Source organism: Chenopodium album, chromosome 17 (assembly GCF_948465745.1).
Source record: "Chenopodium album chromosome 17, dcCheAlbu1.1, whole genome shotgun sequence".
Taxonomy (NCBI): Eukaryota; Viridiplantae; Streptophyta; class Magnoliopsida; order Caryophyllales; family Amaranthaceae; genus Chenopodium; species Chenopodium album.
This window is the reverse complement of record NC_137850.1, coordinates 44,539,113-44,553,733: the sequence shown is the minus strand read 5'-3', so window position 1 is coordinate 44,553,733 and position 14,621 is coordinate 44,539,113. Positions and strand designations below refer to the sequence as shown.

At 33.5% G+C, this 14,621-nt stretch overlaps 1 protein-coding gene, 1 non-coding gene and 1 pseudogene across 2 annotated transcripts; 2 read left to right on the top strand and 1 right to left on the bottom strand.

The window, feature by feature from the left end:
• The first annotated feature begins 5,429 nt into the window (after positions 1 to 5,429).
• On the top strand, positions 5,430 to 7,282 carry LOC145588144 (protein RADIALIS-like 4). Its single transcript, XM_081644790.1, has 2 exons — positions 5,430 to 5,860; positions 7,087 to 7,282. Exons 1-2 carry the CDS (start codon positions 5,598 to 5,600, stop codon positions 7,112 to 7,114), a joined length of 291 nt encoding a protein of 96 aa, XP_081500916.1. The 5' UTR covers positions 5,430 to 5,597; the 3' UTR covers positions 7,115 to 7,282.
• Positions 7,283 to 10,015: 2,733 nt separating this feature from the next.
• Positions 10,016 to 10,088, top strand: TRNAR-ACG (transfer RNA arginine (anticodon ACG)). Its single transcript has one exon. It is a non-coding gene; the product is annotated as a tRNA-Arg (tRNA).
• A 2,952-nt stretch (positions 10,089 to 13,040) lies between these two features.
• Positions 13,041 to 13,677, bottom strand: LOC145589113 (putative cysteine-rich repeat secretory protein 6; annotated as a pseudogene).
• Positions 13,678 to 14,621: the final 944 nt, after the last annotated feature.

The following is a 14,621-nucleotide window of genomic DNA, read 5'->3' as shown; positions in this document are numbered from 1 at the left end:
GACAGTCGTATAATCATATTATCTAATAATAGATCATGCATAGCATCATTCTAATTTAATTTTCAATTGAATCAATTGTGATTAGTAGAGACTGTTTTCAAACATCCAAGTGTCAAAGCATTTTGAAAGAAAAGGATTATGCCAAACATAGTTGAAAGAATAGGCATTATGAGAACGAGAAAATAATGGTGGCAAAATATTGGCATCACACCTTGAACACTCGTAAAAGTCAAAAGAAAAATTCCTAGCCCAAAAAGTGACAATGGCCTTAAAATGAGAATGATACTAGTACACTTCTTTGGGAGATCATCATCAGAATATTTCCCTTTCTTTCCCCTGCAAATTCTCATATCACTATATTTATATACACACACATATATTTACACCCCCAACAAATAGCATCAACTCCAAAACCCCACAAGAGTGAAATGAATATTTTACTCTCACTATTTTGCTTTTAAATTTTTTTCTTTTTCCAAGTTGGCCATAACACTAAAAGTATCTCTATCATCACCTTATGCAGCAAGATATTGAATGATTCCTCTTGCTATAGGCATTGTTTCTATTATCTCCTGATCTGCATCTTAAATCAATATTCCTATGCGCATAAAATTGGCTAAAGTAATATCCTCAAGAAGTTCTTAGTAATAAAAAAAGGCAATTGGGTAACAACTGAAATGGGCCAGATCCTAGTGGTGCTACTACTTTAGGCCTATGAAAGGACATGACTCATAAATCTTCTTATCCAATTTGTTGGGGTGATTTGACACTTAGAAAAGAGAATACACCAAAATTAGAGGAGACCTTTAAAGTGATATCCTATTCTAAAGGGGCCTTTTTTTTTTTTTTTTTTTTTCCATTTACGCTATTCTAATGCAAGAGTCAAGGACCACATACCATAAATTTGGGAAAGGGGAATTCTATTGTTAAGACCAACCTACCATTAGAAATAACTCTATATTGAAGGCAAGAACTTCACCTTTCAACTTCAATAAAAAGTTGATTAGTTAGAACTCTAGAGTAAATCAAAACGATAAAAAAGCAAACTAAATATGTTCAGTTCTCTTACTTCGCTCTCCATTCCCAAGCCAAGTCATACCTTTCGTGATAGCTTCATTCATCATCCATGTAACCACACATTGACACATACAAATAGTTATCCTATTGGCCACTACAAAATTTGAGTATGGGGTTCTCCATATGGGAAGGAACCATCAACCACAAACTTTGGGCCCAACTAGGTTGGGAAAGTAAGAAATTTGGGGGATTATACTTCCTTTATTTTTTTTTACTTGACTCGCTTTGACTTTTACGCTATTCACTACCTTTTTTTTTACCATCTTTTCCGAATTACATGTAAGGAAAAACATATTCAAGTAGGATCTTGTTAAAATCGTCCTAAGAAGTACCACTATAATATATAACATTTATAATTTTAACTCACGGAGAATTTAAATTATTGACGGTTAAAGCTTTGCATTAGCAATCATGCTAAATGAAACATGTCAAGTAAAAAAGAACAGAGGAAGTACGAGTAATATTTATACCAAACTACTCCGTTCACAAACCTAAGATAAGGTAAAGCATTTAGGCATTTTGCAAGAAGGTAGTTTTGTGAAACAGGTTTTGAAAAATAATATGGACCAATTTGGTCAGAAAATTAGGCAAGGCATGCTGATTTATTTGATGAGTCTAAAAGAAAGATTTTTTTTTTTTTTTTTTTTTTTTTTTGTCGTTCAGTCTCCATGTATTTTCCATTTGTAATTGTCATATAAAAGACTATTTCCTTCGTGAACTAACAAAAATTCAGACAATGACAGCAAATCCAAAGTACTACGCATTAAGAATGAAAACCCACAAAAAACCTAAAAGCAACAAGGAGTGAAATTTGGCAGCCTAGTCAGCACTATCTTAAGTACTAAACCTACAACTATTCAATAATCAAACTGAACCATTCTAGCAAACCACATAAATTTCTTACAAGACCTATTTTTCCAAAACCCACAATCCCACATAAACTAAGAAACCTATTAGATGCCAATTTTCAATTCCATGCACTGAACTTGCTGTCCTTCTGACCTTCTTACCTTTTTCATGCCACGTGAGCTTCATGTGTGCATAAAATCCTATCTTTGGGCCTAAAAAGAGCTAGAGCTTTTTTTAAGTAATTTGCTGGTATTACTTTTAGAACTAATCTTGAACATACTCAAAGGATCAAGTGACTTTCTTAATTTGGGACGAGAACGCTGATAGGACCATGTACTCCAAACAGACTTTTTTTTTTTTTTTTTTTTACAAATTTTTTTTTAGTATTCTCTTGTTTTGGCCATAATTTTTAAAAAGAAAGATAATTTTAAAATAAATTACTTGTGTAAATTTTTTTATTGGAATCATCTCTATATATATTCTTGAAATATCAACTAATAAAATTACATATATTATTAGACAAAGAAAATGTGTGAATCAAAGCGGAAAAATTAACAAAGGAAAAAAAAAAAAAAAAAGAAGAGGGTGTAATCGTAAGCTTAGAATTAGGAATGGATATAAAGGAAATCTGGAAAGATACAACTAATAAAAAGGGAAGAATAAGATAATTAGTTGAAAACGAAAATTATATGACCGTCCAAGGAAATCTAAGATTTATGCATTAGCTAATTTTCACTTGTACTCCAGTGACCCCAACAAAGGAAATCTAAGATTTATGCATTAGCTTTCACTTATACTCCAGTGACCCCAACAAAGGAATTTAAGATAGCATGCATCCTTATGTGATATGACCATAAATTAATTGGAATTTAAGCCATTTCGATTGGGTTAGGTTGGAATTAATATGGATTGAAGTGGAACATATGGTGTGAGTATTTCCGATTGGGTAGTAAATTAAGATCTAATAACTAGATTAGCCAAGTCTAGCTACATACTCTCATAATGCAAGATTTACATCTAAGATTCTTGCTGCAATATATGGTTCATGCACTTCATTATCCTCATAAAACAAGTCAACAAAATACTCATGCCAAGGAGTCTATATATATATATAATTTATTGATTTTTTTTTAATGAAAGAAATAATATACAAAACTTTAAATAAAGACAATTTAAGTAAGTTGGACTTGAAGGAAGAAAGAAATTGAGATAGGGTTACATGCTTACAATGACTCACAAAAGTGATCTTATAATTGTATGCCAGACAACTAGTCTTACACAAATATTTCTCAAAAGAAAATATACTTATAGGTTCCAAAATCTACCAATATATTCACCACTATAAGCAATTGGGTTTTCTTGAAAAGGCATTAGAGTGAAATAAATAAGTGGCTTTTATGAATGGATGTAGGGTGTTAAATAATATATTTCAGAAAATTACATCTTTTGGTCTTTAAAAGTTGCAATCCATAAGAGGTTTGAAAACAATTTTAGGAATTGAAGTTCATTTTCAGGTTTTTGTCAACTAATGTTGTTAATTTTCGACTTGTACAATTTCCTCTTTTTAGTATCCAAAAATGACTTCAAATTATTGAGCTTAAATGTTCTAAATTTCTAATACCTTTAATTTCTAATACCTTTAATTATTGAGTTTTGAAAGGGAGGAAGTGAGGTCTTTATTTTCTTTTCATCTTTCTCTTGTATAAAGGTATTAAGCATGTAATGCCAAGTAGTAGAATTCTATTGGTCAGCAAAAAGGGAGACATGCACAGCTGATTTCACAAGTAGACAACAAGATATGCTCATAAAAATGGCTCAAGATTTAAGCTACCTAGGCTACACAAAATAGCTAGCTAGTTAGTATATGGTTTTGGAAGGTTGTTTCTGAGCAAATGAATCCATATCTCAAATACCAAAGATTTGTGATAACAATAAAAATATTAATATCTGCATGGTTGAGTATTCAGTTTGTTGGCTTTTACCTCAGCTTTGGCTATCAGGACAAAATCTTGTTGTAGATTGCAGAAATCACGTACAAGCCAGAGTTGTTATTATATTGATCAATATAAGCTGACATGCAAGAAAAAAAATAAAAAAATTGATCAATATCGTACAACATGAGAAAGAAACAAACAAAAGAATCAAAGTAAATTGTGTTATTATATTGATTGCCACTCTTCTAGTTTGTACTATCATGAAGTCGTGAAAATCAATATTTATCCATCTATAATTGACCCGTTGTTTACAAGGAAGCCAAGTTTGAAGAGTTACACTCACACCAACAACCATAAATTATTACAGTAAGATTTACTAACTCAAAGAAATCCATTCATTTGGAAAAAAAATTGCATTATACAAAATATATTAAAAATCTAGGGATATAAATCAAATTCAAATTACACCTAAAATTAAAAGTTCTAATACAAAGCAAAAAAAACCCAAGTGACCATACGCCAAGGCAAATTTTACTTTGCATTCACCTCATAAATTTGTAGTCCGTATTTGTTCATGGAGTGAAAAATCACCTCCAAGAACTTCTTAATTAAAGCTTTAACCATTCACCTTTAATTTATAGGTTCCTACATTAATTTCAAACGGTACATAAGAGCCCATTCTACCTCAAAACAAGAGATAAAACAATTAAAGGACAATTAGGCAATAGTTAAGCTCCGGAGTAGGATCTAACTCGCTCTAATTTCATGAACCCTATATGATCTAACTCTCTCGTTCATTCTAATTCTGGAATGCTCTGCTACTACTAAAAATTGTAGTCCCAAAAATTGCAAAAAGTATGTTTATAGCATGCTATTACTATCTACTTTGCGATACAATATCAGAAAACTAAAAAATCTACCCCAAGCAAACCACTCCACCAGCAAATCCTAGATAGATAGATGCATTACATGCATACATAAAGAATACGAGCAGAATCACAGAGGAAAGAAAGATATTTCATAGTATTTTTGTCCTATTATATCTACAAAATAAAGTAAAGTGCGTATTTATTTTAACCTCAGAAGCAAATTTGAAGAATATTTTCTTTATCAGGAAGTAGGAAAAACAAATCCATGAATCCTTTTTTGGTCTATCAAAGTGACCCACCTACAGCATAGGTTAGTTTCTCTTAAGCCACATCCCCACCTCAACAAAACTTTAAGACCTTAGTTGCACAGGAACATCTGATGTTTTTCTTTCCTTTTAAATGCAAAGCAACAAATAATTAAAAAACATTAACAGTTTTCCCCTGGGAGTAAAGGTTCTCAGTGGAATTATAAGACTCCATAGAAACCAAGAGATCCCTATCTCCTTAGCTTTCCCCTTGTTTTGAAAGTGATTCTTTATGTTCTCTTGCCCTGCTTCTCTATGGAATTTCGATCCTGTGGTTTCTAAAGAGACGGGTCACTCATTTTTCTCCACCTTTTCGCAGATTCGCCAACTGGCTTCTTCTCTCTCTCTCTCCCCCCCTCACAGCCCTTTTTAACCTCCTTATAAGTAGCCTTTATTTGTAACATAATTCTACAAGTGAAATCGTGAAATCCACAAGCTTCACTTCTTCAAATAACAAATTACAACCTTCCCCATCCCTCCCTAACCTTCAAATAAACCAAATCAAATCTTGTCCTCTCCACTCTTTTCCTTTCAAATCTCTCAAACTGATATAAACCTATACAATGGCTTCAAGCAGGAATATGAACACACCATGGACAGGAAAACAGAACAAGCAATTCGAGAGGGCTCTTGCGTTGTATGACAAGGATACCAAAGATCGTTGGCAGAATGTTGCTAGGCTTGTGGAAGGGAAATCAGCCGAAGAAGTCAAGAGGCACTATGAGATCCTCCTTGAGGATCTCAACCGAATTGAGGCAGGTCGTGTCCCTATTCCTAACTACAGGCAATCCACCGGTAACTCCATGAACTTCAATGAGGAGCAAAGGTATCTCTCAAGTCTCAACCAACATGTCATTAAAATTAGAATATAGTTTTGATCAACATTGATTCTATAAATAAAATGCATATGAACTTGTGAGGAAACAAGGATTAAAGTACAACAAATTCATAATAATTATTTTAATGCAACATGGTCAATGCATATCGAAGTTATTGCAATCAACCTGGCTAAATTTATACTAAAATATGACATAAACCATTAGCATACAATATATATCATGCATGTAATTAGGCCAACGTTAATTTAAGTTGAATATGCCCTGTTGTACGAGTTCAATTTCACAGGGATGAAGGGGACCAGGGATCCAACTTCTAAGTTCAGGAAAGTTGATAGGAAAATCTTGGAAAGTTTGGGAGTTTAGATGGCCCATATAATTTGGCTTGATTATCAATTATAGGTTGTTTACTTTGACAGGAAGAATCTGAATCTAAAAATATTCTTTTCTTACCTGCTTATCCTGTCTCAAGTCCAAGATAAAAGTTCACATGTGATCTCATCCTAAATTGATTCCAGATCCCACCTAGTGTTGGTCTGTGCCCCTTTATTTATATTTGTAAAAAGGTCTAAAAATTTATATTTAAAAAATAAAAAAACAAGTCTCAGCCCTGCTCTCAGGCTCTCAGCAATTTTTATCTTTTTTAATTATTGACGAAAATGACCCAAATTATCACTCATGAGCACTGAGGCAAAGCGAGGTTTGGACAATGAAGAGGGCCCATATCAACCTAAATAACTAGTAATCAAAAAATAAATTCATAATCAAGAGTTGGAAGGGGATGGGCGTGGCATACTTAAATACTTTGGCCCCTTAATAGCCTCACCTTGCATGAGCACGGTTCCTCTGCATTAGCCAGCAGACAAGGAAGAAAAATAGTATATACAAACACATGGTATGGTTTTCTATTTTATTGTTTTACAAAGGAGAAGTTGGTGTTAAAAAGGAAAAGGAAAAACATTAATTACTGCAACAATAGCAAAACCAAAGATAGAATAGAGGCCTGCCGTGTAATGCAAAAAACAATGGTGGGTACCAAACACGATTACACAGCATCAATGATCCAAGTAAACTTTTCAAAGGCCCAAATTTATAGGTTGCATGAAAATACATTCATGTTGTAACACCAAGTGAAATATAATGTGTAAATGAAATATAGAAAAAAGTGGAGGAATTTGTTCCTAAGATTAACTTTTTGCTTTTCATACTTTTCCAGGCAGCTAAGGTATCTCAGGTTGCAGTGAAGTTGTAACACCAAGTGCAATAGCTACGATTTTGTCTGGAACAGCCTCTTATGTTCCTTTATCCTTTCCCTGTAATTGCAGTCTAAAAGGGTCTTACTTGACCACGGCTTCTGTAATGTTGTATCAATGTGTATTATAAGTATTTTCGAATGACTTGATTTCATGAAACTTTCTTGCATTTTATCTATTCTGTTCTATAAATGGATACCTAACATGAGAGTGAGGCTAAAACATGAGTGTGTCTTACAATTTTAATACATAAGTTCCCATAAATCACTTAGCTAATGCTAACAAGCATATCATAGAACTTGTTGAAATAGATTGACAAGAACTCATACTTTTCTCTTAAACTCGAATTCCAGAGGTTTTATTTTAGTTCACTGTATAATGTGTCAATGTGTCATGTTAAATTTTCTTGATTGGCATATCTTATGTCAAAAAGGTCATCCATTAATACCAAAATAATGTTCCCGTTACTATTGAAGATCAACAGATATATATCATGATATGAAATTCTCCTATCATATTAGACAAAGATTCCTCATCCTGATAAAATTTTATAGATCAGACAACCAATAGCATTGTGACCAAATATTCTACAAAAAAGATAAAACAGAAATTGACTCTTCGCATTTACAGGATAAAATGCATCAATAAACTATGGGCATGGAACATCTAAAAAAGAAGGTGCACACAGCCAGTTCTACCAGGAAGCTACTGAGTTAAAATAAGACCCATTGAACCCCAAAACATTGAAAACTGAAAAGTTTGTAGGAACAAGGGAGGACATCCATTTTTACACAAGAAATGTCACAGTTAAAGCTAAAAATACTCACAGTTGCCATTGACACTCAACAGGGTATGCTCCATGAACACACTAATTAGATTAGTTATTGTGTATCATAGAACGTCAGAGGCTAAGGTAATAGATTTCAAATGTTTAATTAGGAACAATGCTTGGCATCATAGAAAGGGCTGTTATCTAATACTCTGTCTGTCCTACTTTTAGTATTCCAAAAAATTTACAAATTGACTTTCAGTGCAGCTTTAAGTAAAAGCGCAAAATCAAAACAGTGATGTGATTTTTTTTTTTTTTTTTTTTTTTTTGACAAAAAGCAGTGATGTGATTTTCAAGTGTAAGGAAGAGACAACAAGTATTAAACTTGGCAAAACGGATGTAAAGCACAAAGAGCACAAGCTATAGAGCGGAGAGATTTAGAAATTTAAGATGAAAAGAGTGAACATGATTATTAAAACATAATAAACCATACAGAAATAAAACCAAGCCACATAAATCAGTATCTTAACTCAGGCAAGAAGTTAAAAACGATTCAGGAGTAGTATAAGTTGGCAAAGCTAGTACAGCACTCGAGATAAAATGTATACGCTCCCTCAGATTCAGTTATAACCATTAAATCAAAGTATCAAACCCTCATTTATTCAAACATTTCACCAGCATAGCTACACTCAATTACACAACAGCACGAAATTCCATACATCAGATAACTTTAAAAAAAGACATGGGAGTAAGAATCAAGGGAAAAAGTACTAGTGAGTTGCCACCCTTGTAATAATATGGTCAAAAACTCAAGATGTTATCAACATAAATTCAAGACTAGAGTACTAAACAAAGATGGCCCAAAGATTGCTGCACATGCCAAACCTCCACAGTTTGGAGGGACATTAATTTGGGTTATAGAACAGAATCAACCAATCAACTCCTCAATAAAGTACGGAGCATCTATCATCCAACCAATGGTCCTAAGAAAGACTACATAGCTAAAAGTTGAGCCTTCATGAAATCCAAGCTCGGCCAAGAAGTAACCATCAAAAAGTACTTTCCAGAATATTTTTTTTATTGGCGAATCTTCACAAATCCCTCAACCTAATAAGTGAAAGCTGAGTTGAGATATTGCCGAAGCATCTCAAATTTGATTGGCCATAGAAAATATATACCCTGTCTAACTTCACATCTCCAACTTGATTGAGCTAGAAATATCCTTCCTCCACCAAATCCTAAGGAATCACATCTCAAGATAATACACGTTTAGATTGCCCACTGAAATACATTGGAGCATTTTGGGCATCTCCGAATTGGTTACCTATGGAAGATTGTTTTAGTGATTTGGATACTTGATTCATAACTACATATGGTAAAAATCTAATCTCTAATTTCCATCTTTTTAAAAGTCTCAAAATTAATTTCAACCAGTAGGACATTTCTCATTTACAAAAACCAGTACTTTAGCGGCCCATTTGATAGGTGGTAATATGTGGCAGTGAAGAAAATGAATTTATGTATCCTTTATCAAAGGAAGCATCATCCTAAATTCCTAATGTACATTTTGAAATCCTTTTTGATCAATCACTCCAAAATTTTGACGCAATACAAATATTCCAATTTGTCACTCCAAAGGTCAAAGTGTCAATCAAATACTATAAATTGGAGAGACAAAGTAGTACTCCCTCCGTTTTTAAATACTTGCTCCATTTCTCCATGTATGGAGTTTTTGTAGATATTGGAGAAAATTATAAAATATGGAGGTAGTGGGGTAGGTGGAAGAATAAAAAATTGTAAAAAGCAAAAGTAGTAGAGAGAATTGGAGAAGAGAGAATATGAAATTAATAAAATATGATTTATGTTGGGTCCACTAGGTAATATAAATGAATTAAATATTGTAAAACCATTCCAAATAAGGAAATGGAGCAAGTATTTAAAAACGGCCAAAAAAGGAAAGTGGAACAAGTATTTAAAAACAGAGGAATTACAACTTTAGCCAAATACTACGTATATACCGGTTCGATTCCCCTGGGAATCATTGGTCACTACACTCACTAACATAATAAAGAACCTTCTAAACTGAACTCCCTTTCTTATTGCACTAAATTAATATCAACAAGGACTCCATGGCCCAATGGATAAGGCGCTGGTCTACGAAACCAGAGATTCTGGGTTCGATCCCCAGTGGAGTCGCTACTACTAATTTTTAGTTTTTTTTCACTCAACCTCCAGCAGACAGTTATCTAACAGAAATCTCTAAATAGCATATTGCGATCAAACAAGCCAATATGAAGATCGATTACTTTAAATTGACGAAAAACAAACGTAATAGGATTAATAGGTTTAACGCCGATGTTAACTGACCTGAAATTGACGAACAATTCTCCATTGCCTTCTGACAGCAAAAACCCTAAGATCGATCACTTTGATGAAAATCAATGCATTCACCTCAATTTTCGATGACGCGGACACAACTTTAGTGCGAAAATTGAGGAATTCTGGAAATACAAAGATATAAGGATTAGGATTTGAGTTTGACGTTGTGAATAAGGTTTTCAATTGCGAAAAATCAACTTGCAATTAACGATTTCATGAATAAAATTGTTCAAAATCAGATACATTACCTTGATAGATAGAGATGACGTTGAGGGAAGCGAAAACTAGATCGATCAAGTAGGCGAAAATCAATGCATTCACCTCGATTTTCGATCACGCGGACAAAAATTTAGTGCGATAATTGAGGAATTCTGGAATTACAAACATATAAGGGTTAGGTTTTGAGTTTGAAGCTGTGATTAAGGTTTTCAATAGCGAATATTTAACTTGCAAATTTACGATTTCGTGATAAAATTGTTTAAAATCATATACATTACCTTAATTGTTAGAGATGAAATTGAGAGAAGTTAAAACCCTAAGATCGATCAATTCAGCGATAATCAATGCATTCACCTCAATTTTCGGTCACGCGAACACAAATGTAGTACGAAAATTGAGAAATTCTGAAATTGCAAAGAAATTAGGGTTTGAAGCTGTGATTAAGGATTTCAATTGCGAAAAATTAACTTGCGATTTTACGATTTATGATCAGAATTGTTCAAAATCAAATACATTACCTTGATTGTTAGTGATGAAGTTGATAGAGAGAAATTGATCGCAATATTCATCTGCTTCCATCACTGTTAGCCCGCGATTGTGAGTTTCAAATGTTTGTGTTTTGGCGGGGAATTCTTCTCCTGTCTATATGTAGCCATGTAGGTTGACTATTCTGTGCTTCCCCCCAAAATGAAATAGCAAAATAATGAAAATTCATTTTAATAATTTATACTCTCTCCACTCTGTTAGAATTGTAGAAATCTGTATTTTTGCTACAAAAATAGGTTTGACGATTAATTTTTGGGTGTCTTTGTAGAAGTTTTTTTTTCCCCCCAAGTTTGTTTGATGTTTTTTTTTTTTTTTTTTTTTTTTTTAATCCCGTCCGACTAATAAAGCGTTGCAAATTTTACACTACATGTTATCGCTCATTAGATAACTCGTAGTCTCGTATTGTAGTTACTAGACTTTAGATAGGCACAAATTTGTAAATAAGACTCAGTTATTAAATTAGGGCTGGCAAAAGCTGACCCGACCCGACAACCTGACCCGAACCTAACCTGAAATAAATGGGTTTTGATATAATTTTTCAACCCGTTTATGTAATTGGGTCGATCTGAACCCGACCTGAAATTAAACGGGTCGGGTTCAGGTTGAAAATTTCAACCCGAAAACAACCAGCCTAACCCGTTTAACTAATTTGGGTTAGAATTAGGTTTGCTCAACTTGATCATATGATCATATCCCATAAGAATTAACAAATTTTAGTTTTTTATGGCCCAAGCCCAATACAATTTATATTCATATAAAAGCTTAACCCTAAAATGCTTCTACATTTCATCAAATTAGAACATGCCGCTTCTCTTTCTAATTTCCCTTCTCTCTCCTCGTTGTGTTGTATCACATTCACAATCACAATATCATCAGCCACTTTCCCTCTTAATCTCACCATACTATTTTACCTATACCAAGGAGTTAGCAAATTATGTGAAGATTATGTATTACTTTTCTTCTACAATTTTTACCTCTTAATCCATCATGCTTGAAGATTTTGATCTCGTAATTGGAGTTTTTTTTTTTCTACTAAACGAGTCATGAAATCACCCATGTAAAGAAGGAATTGATGGCGGTCATGGCACCAGTATAAACCTTTTGGAGGAATGGAGAAGACCGATTAATGTCGTGTAGAGTATATCAATCTATGTTGAATATTGTATATGAGATTGAAATTATAATCCGTAATACCAAAATATTGATTGTGAATATGTATCAATTGGTTTGATTTTTAATTAAGAATATAGCTTTTACACAGTGTCAAGGATACTGATTGGTCTTTAGACCATAAACAAGCTTTTTTTTTTTAATAATTAAAAAACAGGTTAAATGGGTCGGGTTCAAGTCAACCCGCTTAAAACCAGGTCGGGTTCAGGTCTGGATTTCTGACCTGTTTAAGTAAACAGGTTAAACAGGTCGGGTTCAGATTTAGGGGTGTTGACCTGTTTATATAAACAGGTCAACCTGAACCCGACCCAACCCGACCTGATTGCCTGCCCTATATTAAATACAGCATTACATCATCAACATGGGTGTGGGTTGACCCAAGAGGATAGAGAAATTGTCATTGTATTATATGCTTTTAATGATTTTTTTATTTTTTATTTATATGTTTCGAATTTTACCTACCAATTCGGACCTCAAAAGTTTAACGATCAATAACTTTAATTCTCCTTAAAGAAAAAATTATAAAAGTTATATACTCGTATTATGATATTTATTACTGAGATGAATTCAAAAATATTTCACATATATGAATTATGTTTTTCCTTGCATATTATTTGTATTATGATTTACTCCATAACTTGTAGTAGGCCTTTAAGTTTTACATAAATATGAAACACAAATACTCTTCTAATTCTCTAGAACAATTCAGCCACCTACAACCAAGATTAAAACGGGAGAAATCATAGCCAAAAAAATGGTGTACTTCAATCTTTCTTGGGTACTAGAAGGAGAAGCATTAGAATCCATAGTATTATAAAACGTACGATTATCATATCATCGAAGCAAACAATTAGGCCTAGTAGTTTTCGCCCCTTGAGTACCATCACAACGAGACCTTAAAGATAAAAGTGCATATCTCAAACACTTGCTACAATTAACTCCAACTATATCAGGTGTACACTGAGCCAAACCATAAATTGTTTCATCACTTGTAACATTCGCTTCTCTGGTGGCAAAACCCGATACATTCGACGACGATCCATTTCCGAATGCTGCTTCACGGATTAGCGTTTCCATCAATATTCCCAATGTATGGTTGTACTGCTTGTAGTTTGACACGTTAGCTGTGGGTGCCCCGGTAGTAATAACTGCGGCCGGTTCTAATAGGCCGTACATTGAGTGATTAGCATAGCGAAAGATGCACTCGTCAGAATCGAAAATGCCGTCTTTATGTTTACAATCTGCTTCTTGAGCAAATTTTGTGGCGTTGACTATACAACTGTCGCAGTGATCGGAAGAGAGATCACCACGACACATGTAGTAGCCGTATACGATGTCGGGTTGGTCCCCGGCGCTGGTGAAGTAATAGCCGGTGTGCGAGGCGTGGGTGGTGAAGGCAGAGTAAAGGTCGTTGACCGTTGTTTTGATAGGAAATACTTGCATTTGTAGCTAATATACAAGAGAAGGACATGTTAATGATAATTGATTCAGAGGTAACGGGTTTACAGAAACAATGTAATAAGATTAATGAAAAGGCTAATTTCAGAATTATTTCTGGAATATTTTGTTGATGTACCATGGTTTTGTTTTTTGTATCTTAAAATCCTGTTTTTGAACGATGAAGAAGCACAAATATACTTTGTATATTGTTATGGACTTACGGTGGCCTAAGCCTAATGCATGCGTAAACAACCTTCGAAACGAAGTAATACTATGATGTTTAAACATAACATGGGATGCTTTATTTTAATCCCGTTGACAATTATATTTCTCGGATCAAGACACCATATCATGGTCGACCTGTCCAATAATAAGTAGTTACGTATAATATTTTTTTTTTTTTAGATAGACTTTTTAAAAATTGCACCTTAAAATATTAACTTTGTTAGAGATGAAGAGTATGAATATAAGGGATGATTTTTGAGTGGCTACAATGTAATTGTGGTCATTGTATTAAATTTGATCACAACCATTCGTTTATGTTGACTAATATAAACGGTTGATATAAATTATTTTTTTATTTTTTAAAAAAGAAAAATTTAAAAAAAAAAAAAAAAAACAAAGTTTCATGATTTGTCAGTTTCTTGTGTTATAGTAGGTTTGCTCCATCGAGTTCTTCTAATCCATCCCAGATCAATTAAGGCTAAAAACTTTCAGTTCACCAAACATTATGATGGAAGCTATTACTCCATATGCAGGTGTATTTATTCCAAATCAATCAATTTGGGGAAAAACTAATTAACTTCATCTTCTTTCATGCATCATAGATAGACCTCAATTTTCTTTTCGTAATAAGAGAAGAATTTGCGGAACGAATGTTGCGAAAAATCCTACTCTCCATTTCTTTCGTAGAATTCGAACAAGATTGAGGAGCAAAGCCAAAAATTAAATACTCGTAATCAAGAGAAACTGACA